The sequence below is a fragment of the Anabrus simplex genome, chromosome 11, assembly GCF_040414725.1.
Source record: "Anabrus simplex isolate iqAnaSimp1 chromosome 11, ASM4041472v1, whole genome shotgun sequence".
Lineage (NCBI taxonomy): Eukaryota > Metazoa > Arthropoda > Insecta > Orthoptera > Tettigoniidae > Anabrus > Anabrus simplex.
The window spans coordinates 12,077,345-12,098,720 of record NC_090275.1 but is presented as its reverse complement, the minus strand read 5'-3'; the positions used below and the strand labels follow the sequence as shown (position 1 = coordinate 12,098,720).

Sequence of the window (21,376 nt, the reverse complement as noted above, 5' to 3'; positions counted from 1 at the left end):
AGGTTTGTAGGCCATAGTCCAGTCGGATTAATAACTTGCAACATTTCACTATTACTGTGCTCACTCTGCTCTTTCTGAAGGTCAGAAGTGGACTGAAGCTGTGGTTGTGTGCCAGTTACTGATGAACTGTTGGGAGCTACAGACGCAGTTCGATCCCAGCCTACAAGCAGTGAAAGTAATTTCTTTTAATGCTTAAGACCACCCCACCAAGGCCTGCCAGAAGTCAGGACAAAGGGTGACTGATAGAGGAGTGACACCTTACCCCAGCTGATAGCACTTCATAACGGGTCCCTTGACAGGGATATGGTGAAGTCCTTAAAAAGTTAAGTTGGCAGACAAGGCATTCAAGTACCCCATCTGTTGTCTTGCTCATGAAGTAGGTAACTATTAAACGCTAGATGAGTTCATAATAATCAAAAAGGTTATACCTTGAAGATACAACCATTCCTTTCTGTCATCAGCTGACCTCTTTAATGTACATCTTCTTCTTTGTAAATCACTCAAGTAAGATTTCCAAGGTCTATCTCTTCACTTCTTCCCTAATACCTGGCCTTCTAGGATGTTCTGAATAATGACATTGCATTTCAGGATACATTCTATATTTTTAATTTTCCTTACTTCCATTCTCTCCAATTTCCTGTAATACTTGTTGATTCATTTTTCTTTCTGGCAAAATGGTTTTTCTTAGCTTTGAGGCAGTTCAGTTTACTCTGACAGAGAAACCCCCGACCATGAAAGGCGTAGAAAGTCAGCAGAAGAGGAAAAGGAGGGATTACTTTCAACAATAACAGAACAAGCCTTGGATTGTACAATATAGGCTACAAATAGATTTGGCCACGAGTCAAAAATGGGAGAAGGTACTGGAAGTGAAGTGGTGGCAAGATAGAAGTTTAAGGAGACGGCTTCTTCAGTCCCACACCCGGCTGCTGGAGAGGATAAGTGATGATCCTGGTGAAGGTCTTGCATTTGAGAGGATCATCTCTCATGTTTGAAGACGGCACAAACACCCAGTCCCCAAGGCGGAAGAAATAAGCAATTAAGGTTAAAATCCATGACCAGGCATGGAATCAAACCCCAAGCGATCTGAACCGACGGCCAGTATGCTGACAATCAGCCGAGGAGCCGGACATTGATGATGACGACGACGATAAGGCTTAAGACACTTTCCCAATACGCAGATTGTCTTGGGTAAACTGATAGTATGTTGATATTTGGTGATGAACACCGCCACATAGCAGCAAACTCGATGATAGATCTATGCCACAAGGTTCTAAGGTTCACTTATCATTGCACATCTAAGCAACACAACCTTCCACATTGCTTTGTTGAAACATTCGTTAAGAGAACCCACACAGAAAAATGCTGCTGGTGGGCTGATGACCTACATGTTAGGCCCCTTTAAACTACAAGCAACAAGCATCAGAAATGCTGCGACCAGTTCTTAGGTAGATGACAGACCAAGGATTGAGCATTAGACAGAAAGGAAGTACGGACAAGGGCAGAGACTACCCTCGCCGCAAAACTTCTGACAATGATGCAACATCCACCGTACGGAAACTCTTAAGACCCATGAATGTTGCCAACTTTCTGTGAGGAAAACAGATGAGATTTCACATGAAAAAAGACAGATCATGTGCCCCAAGGTTTGGAATATCTACTAGCAACAAAATCTCATCTTCAGCCCAGGGCCCTTTTTGGACCAATATTTCAGCAGGGCCCTCCCTATGTCTCCCTCAATTCATTGCCTCCCCCTCCTCTGCTAAATTCAACATGCTCTGCTTAGCTCAAATATTTTTTCTTTTGTTATGAAAGAGCAAACTCACACCTCAAACTCAGCTAATAACTGCCTATTAACCAAAAGGTTACTCAAATGGAAATATGCCCAAAATTACAAACTGTACAATTTTTCTACATCTTTGGAAATTGCTTTTATGTTCCTAAAAATTCCCACGTTTGAGAAGTCTCGTGGATTTTGAAGAATGCCGGAGACTCAGCGCAACATGTTGGCAACTCTACCTATAAGAAACCACATTTACTGTTCTACAATACACCGGGTGCAATATTACTTTCCATTTGATCAGGATTTTCTCCACTTTTTAACGTCTATTTTGTCACTAATATGCACAAATGGATACAAAACAGCAAACTTATAACAGTGATTAACAACGACTAATTCCATCCTATTCTTTTATCAAAAACTGTTGGCAAACTATAGTGGTGTGACCTCCAACAGAAAGGGAAAGGAGTTATCCTTTTTCGTCTAAACCCTCCAGCCAATCACTGGGTTAGTTACGGATTATAATGGATCTGACGATCAGATTTGAAACATTTGAAACCCAACCCAATCAGGTACACGAGGAAATGAAAACAACATATGAAATAATAATAATGTTATTTGCTTTGCGTTCCACTAACTACTTTTACGGTCTTCGCAGGTGCCGAGGTGCCGCAATTTAGTCCCGCAGGAGTTCTTTTACGTGCCAGTAAATCTACCGACACGGGGCTGTCGTATTTGAGCACCTTCAAATACCACCGGACTGAGCCAGGATCGAAACTGCCAAGTTGGGGTTAGAAGGCCAGCGCCTTAACCGTCTGAGCCACTCAGCCCGGCGAACAAAATATGAAACAACCATCCCGTTCTATCAACAAGACGAATAGACTGATGATATCTAAATCATCAGATTAATAGTTGGCGCTAGAGGAACCACTGCCCTCTTTTCTGTCAAGTTCTGCAAATCGTTTAACCTTGATCAGTCATTAATAACTATATGATCTAAATCCTGAAGAACCATATTTCTCAACTTTTTAATGCAACAAATGTCCTTACCAACCATTATGACATCAAATAACAATTACTTTTAAAATCTATCTTGTTTTTTGTATGCTTTGTCCTCAGGGCAATCTCCAGCTAGGTAAAGTCGAAATTAAATGAAAATCCACAGCCTGTTTCCAGTCATTCGACCAGGTCAGGAATGGAATGAATGAAGCCCCCATCCAGAGGCGAGGATAGGAATGTGCCGGCTGCCGAAGCCTGTCGCACTCCTCTGGGACCATGATAAATGACTGACAGATGAAATGAAATGTTAATGAAGTGTGTTGCTGGAATGAAACATGACAGAGAAAACCGCAGTACCCAGAGAAAAACCTGTCGTGCCTCCACTTTGTCCAGCACAAATCTCAAGTGGAGAAGGAATGAATGAATGAATAAATAAATAAATAAATAAATAAATAAATAAATAAATAAATAAATAAATAAATAAATAAATAAATAAATAAATAAATAAATACAAATGCCTTTCAGAAATGTGTACATGTCCCTTATTTCAGAGATTTGGCACTAATAATCGGATAGATCCTCATTGTGCTTGGCCATCATCTCTGTGTACTTCCCTCTCACGCAGATCACAAAATTCAAATAAAAACCCAAGTACAGTCGAAACTGCTCAAGATGTCCCTCTATAGCGTGTCTCCCTGGTTATTACGTCATTATTCCAAAGTCCCAGTCCATATCCTATTAAATACATGTTGAAGAAACTTGGATAGCACATTTACGTCACTCTTAGGACGTTCGTAATATTCCCACCATAAGAAATTTAAATTAGCGTTCCCGGCCACACTGCTAGCACAATGCGCCAGCGACGACTGGCCTGGGTGAGAATTTGGTAGAGAACTTAATTTCATGGGCCTACCATGTCGGCCTACAGCTTCAGGGAGCGTCAGTCTTTGATGTGGGCGTTTGTGTTTGGATCATGCAACAGTGGCTCGTGTGTGACATGTTGGTGCTTAATTTTACATTCGTAAGTGCATTATGTAATAACGTAAGTAAATGAGGCCTAATGTACGTATGTATACAGCTGACATGTTGGTGCTTGATTTTACGTTCATAAGTGCATTGTGTAATAACGAACATAAATTAGGCCTACTGTACTTACACATTGTGATCTGCAGGACATTTAGTTATGGAGAAGAAGAAGGCTAGACAGTTTACAAATGATGAAAATTAAAGTTTATTGGATGCTAATCCTCACATGAAACGTGTGCAAATTGCCCAGATGTTGGACATTCCTATGATAACTTAAAACATAACTGAAAGCAACATGTATAGTTTGCGTTTCTAAGAACGATTTTCCTTGATGTTTTAGTTTGTTGGTGGTGTTAAAATATATTATTTCTTTCATTACATTAATCATAAATATTTTTACGTTCAAACCTAACCTTAAATTTAACAGCGTAATTGTTTTTATTTTTTAGCACGCTCCCTCTTTACAAAGTTATTTTTTTCGGTCTCCACAAAAACGTCCTAACCAGTTTTGGTTGTATCACGTTAATATTAAAAGAATACAGAGAGATATATGATTTTATATACAGGGATAGATCATCATCATCATCATCATCATCATCAGGTGTTCTAGTTGTCTCCAACTGCTCCTGTCGCATGCCAACTGTTTGGTAGTCTGGTATCTTCCGTTTTTCACTTTGTTCAGCATTCTTATTCTTGTTGTTCTAGTTTCTTTTCTCCTTCCATGGTACCTTCAAGAACTGTTGTTAGAAGTCCTTTTTCTCTCTTTCGATTTACTCTTTTTAATCAGGTTCAGCAGAGTTCTTTACATTATATACCCATTTTATCTTTCAAGGCTGCGTGCTGACGTAATGTGCCACTGAATATCATACATATCCCAGTTTTTAAGAAGATATTATCTCAAAAAAAAAAGTGTGTACCTGTATTATAATTGTGTAAATATGGTATATCACACTAGAAATAGTTTTAAACTGAAGAGAAAAGCAGAGGAATGATGTCAGGAATCAAAGATGTCTATGTCCCGAGGATCTATTAGCTGAGAAATGCTAACACAAGTGCTCTAAGTTCTGTTAGGTCAAAGGGTGGTATACACAAAGAAATGCAATTCTGCTGTCCCAAAGTGGCTCAACTTCCCAGAGAAACCCAAGATAAACAATACATGTTCAGTAAAAAAAAACCTTGTGTATAAATATTCTTACAAGGTTTCACAGATTGTCCATTACCGTCCTGTACGCAAACCAAGCAAAAGTAACCGGAACCAAATGGAAGAATCGGATTCAAGAGCGGTGCAGTTAGTTGTGCCGCACCCCGCATATCGACAGCAATGTGCGAGAGTTGTGGAGCTGACAGACGGGGACGATGCTGTGCACGATGTCAAAGCCCTCCGCTTGACTGAGCAGATGTCGTATTCTCTGCGGGCTAGGAGCGTCCCCTACCTTGTAGAAGAAGCGTAGGTTGCACACGGTGCTGGGAGAAGCCTTGTGCAGCAGTTTGGCTAGCGTGTAGCAGATGATTTCCGATAAATCATCATCGCATATTTCCGCCTTGCTCTCATCTGATGAATCACAACTGTTAAGATTTGAAGTTCCTGAAAAACAAAAGAAATGTCAGCATGAAGTTAGTCCAATCAGTTTTTTAAAAATAATACTGATAACAACAACAACAACAAGTAGAAAAGGCAAATATTTGATAAGGTGGAACCATTTGAGCAGCTGCCTTTTCTACTTGTAATTGCTTATCAATACGGATTAACATGAAATTAATTGCATATGTGCAACAACAACAAACCTCTGCCAATTTAAGGTCTTTTTGATTTTGCCAATCCATTTCCTAGAGTCTCCTGTTTTCATACAATCTGACTACCTGTTTTTCTTATTTGACTGTTAATGTCTACATACTGTTTATTTTTTGCCTGTATTGTTCTTCTGCAAGTTTCTAGGCCTACAAAATCCTCATGATTTTGCATTTTTTTCCTCAAAGTTTGTGATGTCTGATTTCTAGTTCAAAATGATCATCTCCAATCCACAGAGATATTGTGACTTACAACTTACAATTTTTAAGATCTGACACCCATGAGAAGACATTCATACAGGGAGGTCTTCACAGATGACAAGTTGTCCACAAGGACCGGAACAACTTGGAGCAAAGAGAGAAAAGAAGTCCACAGCAAAAGAATGAAAGAAATATAGGCACAAAGGAAGGCAAACCACTTCTACACACTTTTTGTAGTACTAAAGAGGCTTACTGATAACAAATAAATAAAGCTCTGCATATTTAGAAAATGTTTTAATGATTCTGGTTTCAGAATGGTTTCCACATGACTTCTGTGTATGGAGCAGAAAAATATCAGTTTCTCTCCATTCCGCTTTAAACTGGAAACAGACCAAAAACTTCAGTGTTTTTTTAATACGTTGCAATAAAGATTAAAGGGGCGACCAAGGTAACGATGAGCTGATGCGCTACATAAAGACCTCACACCATACCACAGCTCATGATAGGAAGAAATGCGGACAGCAGACCTTAGGCGGGACAAACACTAAAGCAAAAAAAGGAGACAAATAAATGAAGTGTTAACACCATTTATCACAAGAGTTCTTCCAATTCTGCTGTAGTCATGGCGTAATTCCACCCCCTTCTCCCTCTCAAATCTTGGACTTTACATTTTTGAGGGGAAAAAAGAAGGTTGAGTTTTCGTAGTCATCATGTTATTCTCCCCACCTCTACCAAAAAAAAAAGAGAGAGAGAGAGAGAAAAATTATATAAATAAATACAGTATGTTTGTTTCCATCCTCTTCGTACATTTCTGTTTCCAGATAAGTGTTCATATACAAATATGTACAAGTATATAGTTTAAAAAATTAAATTATGGAAGCAACTCAACATATTTAGAAAGACAATAATACTCTACCAGCTGAAACGTAGCAAACGACTGCTGATACATTATTCTCATAATTCCAACGTCTTCTGATTGAAACTCTGAAGTTTCCTATACAGCATCCAGTTTCTTCATCTGGAAGAACAAGATAAGGTCACTTTACCTACCATACAGAAATAAGAAATAATCATTACAATATCTGTACAGCTACTAAAGCAATAAAACTTACATAAATTATGTAGGTGTATATAATTATTATCTTTTCACTCCTCATTTCAAAACCTTTCTTCAGCATTCATAATTCACACAATACCAAGTGAAAAAAAAAAGATATGGCGTATGGGTTTTAGTGCCGGGAACATCCGAGGACAAGTTAAGCTCGTCAATGCAGGTCTTTTGATTAGACGTCCGTAGGTGACCTGCGCGTCATGGTGAGGATGAAATGATGATGGAGATGACACATACACCCAGCCCCCGTGCCAGCGAAATTAACCAATTATTGTTAAAATTCCTAACCCTACTGGGAATCAAATCCGGGACCCCTGTAGCCAAAGGCCAGCACGCTAACCATTTAGCCATGGAGCCGGACACAATACCAAGTGAAATAACCTGACAGATAATCACAGATTCAACAAAAAATACAACGTAAGAATGAACATACAAATTAGTTTAAGTCGACCCATAAACATCGATGGAATCCACATTAGCCTGATCAGCTGTTTGATTGGGTCAAGTAATCCAGCCTTTCTGAAAGACACAAACTAACTCTGGGTACAGAATTATGGTGTAGATTAGAAGTTTCTAATCTGCAGTATCTCCACGATGCTTCTTGTCCTGATTTTGTGAGTGGGGGAGGATAAGGGTGGTCAGATGAAAGCTTTGGGATGTGCTGGATAATCAAGATTCCACCTCTAAAACAAAGTACTGGTCCACAAAGAGCCATCTCGTTAGTTCAAAGTCGTAGGAATGAAAAGAGCGGATTCCGCATAATGCGATTTTGAATTAACTGCCAACAATTGCCGCATCACAAAATATTCTACGACGCGTTACTGCATACAATTAACCTTGATCCACAGTTTAAACCTTTCAAATGCCATGGAAAAATGTATTTCCAAAATGTATCCAACAAGGCGCATTTAGAGTATTCAAATAATCCACTCGGATAACTCGCTGGCAAACATGAGCTCACGCAACAAAAGAAAAGAAAAAAAACCCACAGTACAGTGACTATCCTTGTACGATTTACCGCCATGGCCAACACTTGCCATGTCACAAAGTATTCCAAGAACCATTAATACAAGCAATTAACCTTGATTCATGGTTTATACCCTTCAAATGCCATGGTAGAACTATTTCCGAAATGTATCTAACAAGGTACAATTACATTATTCAAATAATGCACTTGGATAAATCACTGGCAAACATAACCTCACGCAAGAAAAGAAAAAATCTAACACAATTCAAAGACGAGGACAAATTATGCTGGCTCTCCTGTGGAAATGCTTTAATTTTTGGATTACTGTATTGTCTGAATTTTTTAGATGCCTTTTACTTGCACGGAAAGTGCCCAACGCCCTTAAAACATTGTGGCTTATCAAACTTTCCTGCGACGAGGGGAGGAAGTCTCTCACCTCCATGTGCATTGCAACACCGTACGATAATCCCCACCCTTGTACAATTTCCCGGCTGGCACTTCTCTCCTTTAAAACCATTAGTCAGTTTGGGCTTGGCATTAAGGAAAAAAAATGCAGTTTCTTCGGTCTGCTTCTCCAAACACAGTCTGTTAAGTGATAATGTGTCGTTCCTTACTACGCTGAATACAAAAGAATTATGATTTTACTTGAACTTGGCAAATATGAAGCACACCGTAGACACACTGAAGCAAATAAAAAGTATGGAAAGCTACCCCAGCACGTTCCAGAAGCGTTCTATCATGATGTTGATAAATTTTTAATTGAAATTACTCTGTAAAATACTTTTAAAAATATAAAGGCAGTTTTGAATTAAAAGTCTGAATTTTGGTAATGAGACCGACATTGTTCTTCGAATTACGAATTATCCGTATTGCAAATTAAACAATTTAAATAACATGCAAAACCGTACTTCATGTTTCCGGGAACGAGAGCTTCTTCGAATTAGGTGGGATTTTGAATTAACCGATTTCGAATTATCAAGATTCTACTGTACAAGGAAAATATATGCGCAGAGTATTAATGTAAGAATTTGATATTTCCTGTTTTGACTTGCACATTAATCAACATACAGCCAAGTACATAAACCAGATATAAACATAGTTTTGAAAAATTCTGTTGAGCATTTTTCCTGTGATGCCCTAACAACCAGAGAGACAAAAAATGAACCTCATATAGCTGGGAGCTTGAAATTGGCAGATGGTGGGTTTGAACCCCACTCTTGGCAGTCCTAAAGATTGCATTGCATGGTTTCCCATTTTCACACCAAGCAAATAGTGGGATTGTACCTTAATAAAGGTCATGGGCACTTCTACCATTACCATAAGACCTGTCCGTGTTGGTGCAACATTTAAAAAAAATGAATGGAACATACTAACAACTTCTGCATTGTAGATACAGTCAAACTGGTTGGGACGTTTTTGTGGCGACCGAAAAATGAAATTTACAAGTGTTTACGATTAGGATTAATGAAATAAATAAAGAAATAATACATTTTAAGAACACCAACACGGGAAAACATCAAGGAAAAATGTTCTTAGAAACACGAACTATACATGTCGCGTATGTTTAAAGCTGTCATGGGAAAGTCTAACATGTGGGTGAGTTGCACACGTTTCATGTGTGGATTAGCATCTGCTTTATCAATAAAGTTTATTAATTTTTCATCATCTACAAACTGTAGCTTTCGTCTCAACAACTGAATGTCCTGCGAACCACTATGAGTAAGTACAGTAGACCTAATTTATGTATGTTGTTCACTTACGAACATAAAATTAAGCACCAACATGTCAGCTGTGTAGGCCTAATTTACGTACACTGTTAAACAAGTCACTCAGGCCTCTTTCAGATGGCGTGGAAGTAAAACACGCCCGCCTGCATGCATGGGTGCACCCGCTTCCGCAGACTCTTATGCAGACAGAGGGTCGAGTGGTGCAAAACTCCCTGCGCTTTCCAGCAGATCCCTGTCAACGCTCTTTTCAGTGTAGGCAATAAATATGGACCAGGACTATCATCGTCTTCGTTTACCTTCTACATGTAAGAAACTATAAAAATAGTTCAAGCATGCTGTGTCTTTCACATTTCGTTTAGAGAAGAAGGATACTCTCTCAGTAACGGGTCTAAATGATACCACACTTTCCCAAACAAAACGAGACCACTGGTACTTCTGACACTGAAGTTATTAAGTTCTCAATGTCTATTTCAGGTTCCACAACAACCGCTGCAAATCACACAGGAAACAAAAAAAAGCACACGAACAACTTTTAAATTGAAAATGAGAATTAAATATGTCGAATGGGTGAGAGTGGGCCTACTTCCTTATATGTACACTAACGGGTTCTGATACAGGTCAGATGATGTGAGCACGCTTGATCCACTGTGTCATAAAAGAAAGAAAAGTTCCACCTGATCAATAATTGCACAGTCTGCAAAAGCTCTTCCAAAAATTCATAAAGAAAACATACCTATGAGAACCATAATAAATTGCAGAGCTAGTCCTACATATAAGCTTTCAAACTATATTAAAAAATTTCTTAAAAACCACTATCTTTTTCAAGCTAATAAAAACATATGTAATAAAGCTAAAGAATTACAATTAGAACAATACCACTCCATAGTCTCATACGACATAACTAACATGTAACCAAATATTCCCATTAAAAAAACCATAAATATAATCAGGTCCAATCTCAAAACTCACAGCAAGTTAAGTATTTTAGAAATTGAAGAATTCATGACACTACTCGAATTCGCTGTTAATAACAACTTTTTTAGGTTTCACGATATAATTTATCAACAAACAGGATTACCGATGGGGTCTCCTGCATCTGGTATACTAGCGGAAATATACACAGACCACCTAGAATACACCTCAATTAGTAAAATAAACGGAATATTTTTTTGGTGCAGATTTGTCGATGCCGTTTTTGTAGTCATCGACAACAGAACAACTAACGATAATACTGTTTTAGACAAAATAAATGCCATAGATACACAAATACAATTCACTAAAGAATCCGAGTATAACTGTAAGCTAAAGTATCTTGATCTATTACTAGATATGAAAAACACTTGACCTTCAAAATTTACCGTAAACCCACTCATACAATAAATACTATAAAAGCAGACTCCATTCACCCTAGTTCCCATAAAAAAGCAGCATACCATAGCCTGATTTACAGAGCCTTTAATATACCGTTATCAAAAACAGATTTCAACAAAGAATTCATGAAATAGCCAGAAAAAATGGTTATAAAAAAGAAATGATTAATTCCATTATTCGAAAGATCAAATCCCGACCAAAAACTACATTGTTGAAGCTAGATAAACCTAAGAAGGACTACGCAAATTTCACTTTTAATAACACATGTATATGCTATCTGACTAATATCTTTAAGAAACATAATCTCGAGATAGCTTTCAGAACTCCACATAATAGCAGGAACATCATACACAATACCAAGACAATCAATAATAACAATAAATACCTTCAATCAGGAGTATATCGAATCAGTTGTAACAACTGCTTAACAAGTTACATAGGGCGTACTGGTAGAAATTTTGCGATCAGATACAATGAACATATCAACGCCATCAAACATAATTATTTCTCTGCAATAGGTCAGCACATGCACAATTACAAACATAAATTTACGAATATAGATAATGTACAATATTATAGGTTAGGATCCACCTTTCAATACTCCGTAATAAGATGGTAAAAAGTAGTTACAACCTGTTTAATGGGACCGGTTTCAACACATTTTAAGTGTCATCATCAGCCAATTTGCGAAGATCTTAAAACAACTAGCACATTGAATACAGGCAAAAAATTAACATTGTATCATAACGTAGCAATTCAGTAAATGTTCAAAACACAATAATCACAGTCAAGAGAGTAAACAGAACATCACTATCTTGCGCCGAAAACAAATATAGCTGAAGTTCATAAGCAGGTCAAATATTCGCTTATGTAAAGTCGTTGCTAGGCAGGTCTTGTAGGCATTTGTTTCTCCGGCCGAAGAGCAAAAGGTGACGTGAATGAAGTCCTAGGAAAACAGTGTAGGATTTAATTTCGTCAAATTTCAAAGTGGATATATAGGTTTTATAAAATAATTTAAAACGTTAAAAAAGAATAAAGCCAAATAAAAAATATATTTTAAAAAATAGGAAGAAATAATGAAAGAAATACGAGGTTCAACTCGAAACAACTTGCCGTAGTAATTGATAAAGAAATGATAAATAGAGAAAGGGGGGACGTTAATTAGAGGGTGGTGATGGTGGTGGTGGTGGTGGTGGTGGTGGTAATTGTTATTAGAGGAAATACAATTGGGCAACAATCCTTAATATAATACTAATTAGAAGAAAAAAGAAAAAGAACCGACACTTCGAAAAATGAAGATATCGGTTAAAGGAAGACAAGGGCCACGAAGGGCGTGAAAATGAAAGACTCCCTAGCCCTCGCAAACCTAATAGCATCGGGGTCGGAAAAGAACAAGAATTGACCAAGGGAGGTCGGACAGGATAGATGAAAGTGAGGAGCCTGGCACAAGTAAGTGGAAGCAATGCCAGGACTCAGCTAAGGGCCCCGTGGTCGCCAACCCACGCTCTGAAGTTCAGAGCCCCTGGGGGATGGAGGATGGGAAGGAAAGAAAAAATGGAAGGGATCCGATACTTCGAAAAATGAAGATATCAGCCAAAGGAAGACAAGGGCCACGAAGGGCGTGAAAATGAAAGAATCCCTAGCCCTCGGAAAACTAATAGCGTCGGGGTCGGAAAGGAACAAGAGTTGACCAAGGGAGGTCGGACAGGATAGATGAAAGTGAGGAGCCTGGCGCAAGTAAGTGGAAGCAATGCCAGGACTCAGCTAAGGGCCCCCGTGGTCGTCAACCTACGTTCCGAAGTTCAGAGCCCCTGGGGGATGGAGGGTGGGAAGGAAAGAAAAAATGGAAGGGATCCGATACTTCGAAAAATGAAGATATCAGCCAAAAGAAGACAAGGGCCAACGAAGGGCGTGAAAATGAAAGACTCCCTAGCCCTTCGGAAACCTAAAAGCGTCGGGGTCGGAAAGGAACAAGAGTTGACCAAGGGAGGTCGGACAGGATAGATGAAAGTGAGGAGCCTGGCACAAGTAAGTGGAACAATAATGAAGTTTTTAACTTTATAGATAATGATTTGAAAATACTAAACACAAATCCCAAAGACCCATTGCTTAATATAAATGAAGAATTATACATAACATTTGATCAATATACAAACCCCAATTACAATATTAACGAAATAACTGAAAAAACTAATATTTTATTTAACAAGACTATTCCTATTGTAAAAAATTACTACCTCAGATTAGTCAACAAACAACATCATACGCAAGCCATAACGCAGACAGCGGACACGCCCGGCTCCGCCCATACACACACGCGGAAGCTTCCCCACTCAACCCTCCATTCCCCTTACAACATCCGAAACTAACACCAGAAGTACGAGGTACAAAAGCTACACACATCTCAACCACTCAACAGCAGTAAGTAAATATCATAGAACGCATACACTAATAGGCAATGAGAACATTAATTCAAACAAGAATCTCTAATTCATTCATTTCGACTTACAGATATTTAAAATGGAAATTCTAAGTTCCCATGGAGGGAATTAGATTCTTTTCCACCAATAGAGCATATCAAAAATCAGATCAAAAATTAGATGGATGGCTTTTCCGGCGTTTGCTCTATTAACCAGCGTTTCGTCTTAGGTCTGACACTACTCTCTTCAGAGTGGGATGTGTCAGACCCTACCCACTGACGCTGGGGTGTATGCAGGTGAACTTATCAGAAGCTTATTTATGAAGCACAGTCTGATAACTGCATACGGGAGATAAAACTCCACAATGGAATTAATGCCCGCCTAGCAATTCCAAATGGAAATTCTAAGTTCCCATGGAGGGAATTAGATTCTTTTCCACCAATAGAGCATATCAAAAATCAGATCAAAAATTAGATGGATGGCTTTTCCGGCGTTTGCTCTATTAACCAGCATTTCGTCTTAGGTCTGACACTAGACTCTTCAGAGTGGGATGTGTCAGACCCTACCCACTGACGCTGGGGTGTATGCAGGTGAACTTATCAGAAGCTTATTTATGAAGCACAGTCTGATAACTGCATACGGGAGATAAAACTCCACAATGGAATTAATGCCCGCCTAGCAATTCCAAATGGAAATTCTAAGTTCCCGACACATCCCACTCTGAAGAGTCTAGTGTCAGACCTAAGACGAAACGCTGGTTAATAGAGCAAACGCCGGAAAAGCCATCCAACTAATTTTTGATCTGATTTTTGATATGCTCTATTGGTGGAAAAGAATCTAATTCCCTCCGTGGGAACTTAGAATTTCCATTTGGAATTGCTAGGCGGGCATTAATTCCATTGTGGAGTTTTATCTCCCGTATGCAGTTATCAGACTGTGCTTCATAAATAAGCTTCTGATAAGTTCACTTGCATACACTCCAGCGTCAGTGGGTAGGGCACATCCCACTCTGAAGAGTCTAGTGTCAGACCTAAGACGAAACGCTGGTTAATAGAGCAAACGCCGGAAAAGCCATCCATCTAATTTTTGATCTGATTACAGATATTTACCAACATCATAAGAAAGGAAAGAGCCACCAATAGCAACGGTTTTAGCACTCAAAGTGAACTGCACTTAACAATCTCCAGAACATCAGCAACGTCAAATACGCAAACTTATTTTCAAATCAACAAAATTTGAACATTAGTAAGACAAAGTACAGTGTACATTGGCAAAATGCTTACACAAACTCAAGCTTATAACTCTCACTTTTAACGATATGTAAAAATAACACAAGAACATACTGTTACCTGTTGCTTTAGACTGTCAACAGACATTTACATCCAAACACATCTTATTATGTTTGTTATGTTTTAATGTGTAATTTATTTTAATGGACAATTTTCATATCAACCAATGTAATACGAACTATAAAAACAATGCAAGAACATACTGTTACCTGTTGCTTTAGACTGCCAACAGTGCATCCAAGCACATTTTACCATGTCTGTTAATGCTTCATTGTGCTTATGTAATTTATTATTTTCATGGACAATCAACACATAATTTCATATCATCTAACGTAATTTCTGCTAATACAAACGCAATATTAACCACCTCATAAGTGACAATTAAGCTTATCTCACACATGACTAAGCATTTATATGTTAATGGAACTCCTTTTAACTGACAAGGCAATGCCTATTGTAACTATCACAAAACTAGTTCAGCATACTCTTTATGCATAAAGATTAAGATAGAAGACAAACTCATTCAATTATTCTTGTCAATAATTGGACATATGTATATATTGTGTCATATTTTATTATGTATTAAGAGCATTTTAATTTGTTATATAATTTTTAGCTAAGCTGTAAAATTAGAAATTCTTAGCAAAGCATAAGCATAACCACCATAATGTTGTCAAATTCAGAATCTGTTATAAAGTTCTTAAATAGTGAGGCATAATACAAAGATGCAAAAAATATAAGATTCTAATACAGCTGAAGATGACTTTGTAAGAGGTCGAAACCGGTCCTATTATACGTGTTACAATAAATAAGTATTGATCAGGTGGAACTTTTTTTTCTTTTATGACATTTGGTGACTATCAATATGGAACAAAATGAAATTTATCAATCAAGATGATCCACTGTGTATGATGACATGCATACAAACTAATGTCCAATAACAAGTAACCGCTGGCGTGATACCTCGACTCACTACGGACTGCCCGCTCAAACATTTCTTCAATGCGCGCTACTCTTTGCTTCTGCTCATCTGAGGATTCTATTTGAACAATCAGTTCTTAGTTTAGGTCTAAGCGGGTAAGTGCGGAAGCGGGTCGAACCTGCGCCGTCTGACAGAGGCCTCACGAATGTAAAATTAAGCACCAACACGTCAGACACAAAGAGAATAATAAGACTGGCTTGGGACTGATACAGTAGAACCTCAATAATTGGAAATCGGTTAATTCAAAATGTCGCCTAGTTCGAAACAGCTCTCGTTCCCGGAAACATGAGGTACAGTTTTGGATGTTATTTAAATCGTTTAATTCGAAGTACGGCTAATTCGTAATTCGAAGAACAATGTCTGTCCCGTTACCAAAATTCAGACTTTTAATTTGAAACTTCCTTTCACTATCACTATCAGCCATATTCAATCGTTTTTACGATGTGGCCTCTTTAAGTCCGAAGCAAGGTAGGTTTTCATGAGGATTCTCCATCTGGGACGGTCTTTACATTTTCAAAAAAAAAAAAAAAAAAAGAAAGCATTTTACAGGTCCTTTACATTTTGAAAAAAAAAATTAAAGATTTTTACAGAGTAATTTAAATTCAAAATTTCTCCGCGTCATGAAAGAACGCGTCTTCCAGGACGTGTAGGGGTAACTTTGCACATTTTCACCTACTTCTGCGTGTCTACAGTGTGCTTTATATCTGCTATGTTCGAGCGGAATCGTAATTATTTTGTATTCGGCGTTTTAAGGAATGCCACAATATCACGTAGCAGGCAGTGTACGGAGAGGCAGAATCCGTGAACACTGGCGATGCTGACAGTTGACGAAAAAGCGTGGCTTATAGCCTATAATCGATTCGTATGCACCAAACAATATTGTCAATGCCGATGAAACTGCATTGTTTGTTTGTTTTAATTTTTAAAATGCTGAGGCCAAACGGACTTATGGTTTTAAAGGAGAGAATTGCCAGCCAGGAAATGTACTGTGTTGTTATGCAGTGCACACGGAAGCGAGAGACTTCCTTCCCCCGTCATAGGAAAGTTCGAAAAGCCACCATGTTTTAATGGCATCGGGCAGTTTCCATGTCAGTACAAGGCATCAAACAATGCAACAAACAGTACAATAATCCAAAAGATAAAGCATTTGCAGAGGGGAGCCAGCATAATTCTTCCTCGTCTTTCAATCGTGTTTTTCTTCCTTTCGTTGCGCGAGGTTATATTTTGCCATTGTTTTATACAAATGCATTATTTGAATAATGTAAAATCACCTTGTTGGATACATTCCTAAAATAGTGTTTTCTATGGCATTTGAAAAGTTTAAACTGAGAATGAAGGAGATTGTATGCATTAATGAACCTTAGAAGTGCCATGGCGGGAAATCTTACAAGTTTAGTCACTACTGGTCACAACTGGTGGGATTTCAGCGGGACATATCAGATCAATTGGATTCAGGAGGTCAGTTAGATTGCATAGCCATAGATCTTTCCAAAGCCTTTGATAGAGTGGAACATGGAATATTATTAAAGAAACTGGAGGGAAAAGGATTGGACGTAAGGATTACACGTTGGAAAAAAAGCATTTCTAAATTCAAGGGTTCAGAAAGTCAAAGTAGGAAATAATGTATCGCAGGAAGAGAAAGTTTGGAAGGGAATTGCACAGGGTAGTATAATCGGTCCATTACTTTTCTTAATATACGCAAATGATTTAGGGAACAATATAACATCAAAAATAAGATTGTATACAGATGACATAATTGTTTATAGGGAAATAAATAACATTGAGGATTGTTCAGAATTACAAAGGGACCTTGAAAGTATCCAACAATGGGTTGAAGAAAATAATATGAAGGTTAATGGAGGCAAATCAACTGTTACAACTTTTACAAACAGGAGCTTTAAAACTGAATTTGAATATACTTTGGATGAGGTAGTTATCCCAAAAGATGGCAAGTGCAAATACTTAGGAGTGAGATTTGAAAGTAATTTGCACTGGAAGGGTCATGTTGATGACATTGTTGGGAAAGCATACAGATCGTTACATGTCATAATGAGGCTACTTAAAGGATGCAATAAAGAATTAAAAGAAAAGAGTTACTTAAGTATGGTTCATCCATTATTGGAATATGCAAACAGTGTTTGGGATCCTCACCAAGAATACCTAATAAAAGAAATAGATAGTGTGCAGAGGAAAGCAGCAAGATTTGTAACAGGGGATTTCCGGAGAAAGAGCAGTGTATCAGAAATGTTAAAGGAACTTGGGTGGGAAACTTTAAGTAAGAGAAGGGAGAAAACTAGACTTATAGGATTACGTAGAGCCTATACAGGAGAAGAAGCATGGGGAGATATCCGTGAGAGGCTTCAGTTGGAAAATAATTATATCGGCAGGACAGACCACAAATATAAAATTAGAAGGAATTTTAGCAGAAGCGATTGGGGTAAATTTTCATTCATTGGGAAGAGTGTGAAGGAGTGGAACAGTTTACCAGGGGTAGTGTTTGATCCTTTTCCAAAATCTGTGCAGATATTCAAGAAGAGAATAAACAGCAACAGAGAAAATAAATGAAATGTTAGCGGGCATTCGACCAGTGCAGGTTAATGTAAATAAAAATGTGTGTGAATAAATTAATTCCATCCCTTGGTCTAAGGAGTTTGGACAGCCAAAGTAGGGGACTGCCTGTAGGGGTGAAGTACAGTGGGGACTTCGAGGGCCCTGGGACCGCTACGGTAGCTGTGAAGGCCCTTCAGGAACTCTGAAAATTGGTGGCAAAAGGGGCTCTGGTTAAGATGCAGCAGGTCGTTATGCTACTTAGGTTCCAGAATGGGTTAAAAAAAAAAAAAAGTAAATAAATGCAATGTAAATTTTAATCTTATACCAGTTGTATAGTATCATTTGAAGTAATTCCACATACTGTATATCAGTTGACTATATTTGTAAGTAGTACAGGAGATATTATAAGTAGAATTTTGTAAACAATAGAAATTTATTAAGAATGAGCTGTGTGTTTAATAGAAAAAATTGTTAGCGTAAATTGTATTGTATTAGAGGAAAATTTTCTTCTCTTGTTAATTTAATATTTAGTGTTCAACAATAATGTATTTTAGTGTACCATTTGCCACCGAGGTAGACACCTCATTTGCAAATAAAGAGATTTTGATTTTTGGTTTTGAAACTATACTGTTGTTGTAATATGGACGGAAGCGAGAGACTATCTCACCTCGTCATAGGAAAGATCGATAAGCCGCAATGTTTTAAGGGCATTGGGTACATTCCGTGCAAGCGCAAGGCATCTAAAATGCATACAGTAAAGTAATACAATGAATAAAGCACTTGCACAGGGGAGCCAGTATAGATTTCTCCTCGTCTTTGAATCATGTTTTCTTTCTTTTGATTTCACTGCGTGAGGTTATGTTTGCCGGTGCGTTATCCAAGTGCATTATTTGAATACTGTAAATGCACCTTGTTGGATACATTTTGGAAATAGTTTTTTTCCATGGCATTTCAGAGCTTTAAACTGTGAATCAAAGTTAACTGCATTCAGTAACGGGTCTTAGAATATATTGTGACTCCGCAAGGGTTGGCATTTCTGAAGTACGTGTTGGCAGTTAATTCAAAATCACGTTAATTCGAAGTCCTTTTTTTGCATCCCAACGACTTCGAATTAACGAGGTTTTACTGTACTTCCTGCAGCTGTAGGCCGACACGCAACCACGCTCTGGGGCCATGAAATTAAGTTCTCTACTAAATTCTTACCTGGCCAGTTGTCTCTGGCCTGTCGTGCGTGCAATGTGGCCGGGAATGATAATATATATTTCTTATGGTGGGAGTTATGAATGTACTAAAGAGTGACGTAAATGTACTATCCAGGTTTCTTTAGCAATTATTTAATAGGACACATCCTGGAACTTCAGAATAATGACGTAATAACCAGCGAGATGTGCTATAGAGGGATGTCTTAGTCAGTTTTGACTGTAATAAAGTATGAAAAAAAAATCTGAAGTCTACAGAGAAAATTACAATTGTATTTACACAGATGGCAGCTTACATTCGAAACGGTTGTTGTGCCGATGGGCCCAGATGTGCCACTCCAGTAAGGCACCACGAGGGAGCTGAGGTACCACCACGTAGTCTACTATAGCGTTATTGGTCCTCTTCTCCCACTCGCGACGAGCATCAGGAATGTACGAGGGATGTGTCACGTAGCAGATCCCCTGCAGCAAATAAACATTGAGTTACTAGACCTTAGTAACAGAACAATACAGACCAAGAGAATGAGTCCATCATACTCTACCTGTACGACATCTCTCAGCTGTGTGTTAGGATCCATCGCCTTGATGATCCTTCCCACGTGACGCAAAGACAGCCGGCACTGTTTCCTGGCACCTCCTTCCACCAGCTGCATTGTGCCAGGCACCAGGGCGATTTGGCCAGCAACATAGATAATATCCTCCACCTAGGCAGCCAAACACCACAAGTCCCTTATGCTTGTTGTACGAACCACAATTTTCATAGAAAGAAACAAAGGTGTTAGTAGTCAGTAAACATCCTGCAAGTATCAAGCTTGTGAACAAGAAAGTCGAACAGGCCACAAGATTCCCTTATCTTGGAAGTATTATCACTCACCACAACAGGTGTAGACTGGGGATCAAGAGAAAAATAGCACTGGCCAAACAAGAGTTCATCAATTCAAGAAATTTTCTGGCAAGGAATATTCAGGTCAGAAAGAACTTCGCAAAACTCCTTTCTGGAGTGTTCTCCTGTATGGCTGAGTAAACAAGGCAGGAAACAACTCAAAGCTTGCGATGAGTGCTGAGGATTAGTTGGACAAAAAGGAGATCAATGAAAGCAGCCTGAATGAAATCATGGTCAAGAGAGAACTACCCATGATGATTAGGAAAATGACGGGCAAATTCTCTGGGCACATGCTGTGACGTTGGTGACGAGTATTAGCTCTCCCCAACCATATTTCGAAAACTGCATTTGTGTTTTTTTTAAATTGTGTCATTCAGAATTATTTCAGTCTTGTATTTTACAAGTACTTTCTATGTGGCCTTACCAATTTATTTGGTACCATCTCGGTCATTGTCACCATGAGATTATTTTACCTTAACGTTTTCTCTCTGAACCCTTATTATCTTGGTCTGGTACGATTCCGCGCCGTATGTTGTAGTTTCTTATTGAGAGCGAGTCTCTGAACTTCTCTCTCTACGTGCAGTGGGCCATGCTCATTATTGGTGCGGTCCGCCATGAGTAATCCTTGGAGTACGATGGAGGCCAGACGTGTTTCGTTCCCTCTCCTGGGTCGTTTTCCGATCCACCATATAGATAAAGGATAACAGTGTTTCTACATAAGGACTTGTCCTTAGTGCTGATCTATCAACTTTGGGAACGTCTTCCTTTTATTATAAATTTGTAATTTCAAGTATATTTCATTTATGTGAGTAACGGATAGTAGTACACTTCTCCAACTCCAACAAAGCAAGTAAGTCTTTTCTTCATTTCTGTCTTGGATCTGCTTCCTGCTACGTGAAGAATTATGAGTGAAATTCTTTCATTTTGAGTATCGTCGTCGGTCTTGGATTTATTATGTCGTCCAGCTTTTTTTTAGGTTACCTTAGGTTTTTCTGAATTCGTTTCCAAACTGTATCAAGTTATACATGGGATCCGTTGGGTGAAAAGGAAGTGTAATTAATTAAAAACCAATTTATTTGATAATAC

General features: G+C 38.4%; 1 protein-coding gene across 1 annotated transcript in view; it reads right to left on the bottom strand.

Annotated features, from left to right (window-relative positions):
• Positions 1–3,989: 3,989 nt before the first annotated feature.
• LOC136883510 (uncharacterized) overlaps positions 3,990–21,376 on the bottom strand; it is an 80,482-nt gene continuing 63,095 nt past the window's right edge. Inside the window, exons 11-14 of the mRNA XM_067155865.2 lie at positions 19,950–20,111; positions 19,704–19,869; positions 6,708–6,809; positions 3,990–5,387 (exon numbers count right to left, since the gene is read on the bottom strand). Coding sequence (XP_067011966.1) covers positions 5,092–5,387; positions 6,708–6,809; positions 19,704–19,869; positions 19,950–20,111 — 726 coding nt within the window. The 3' untranslated portion in view covers positions 3,990–5,091. The remainder of the gene's footprint in view (positions 5,388–6,707; positions 6,810–19,703; positions 19,870–19,949; positions 20,112–21,376) is intronic.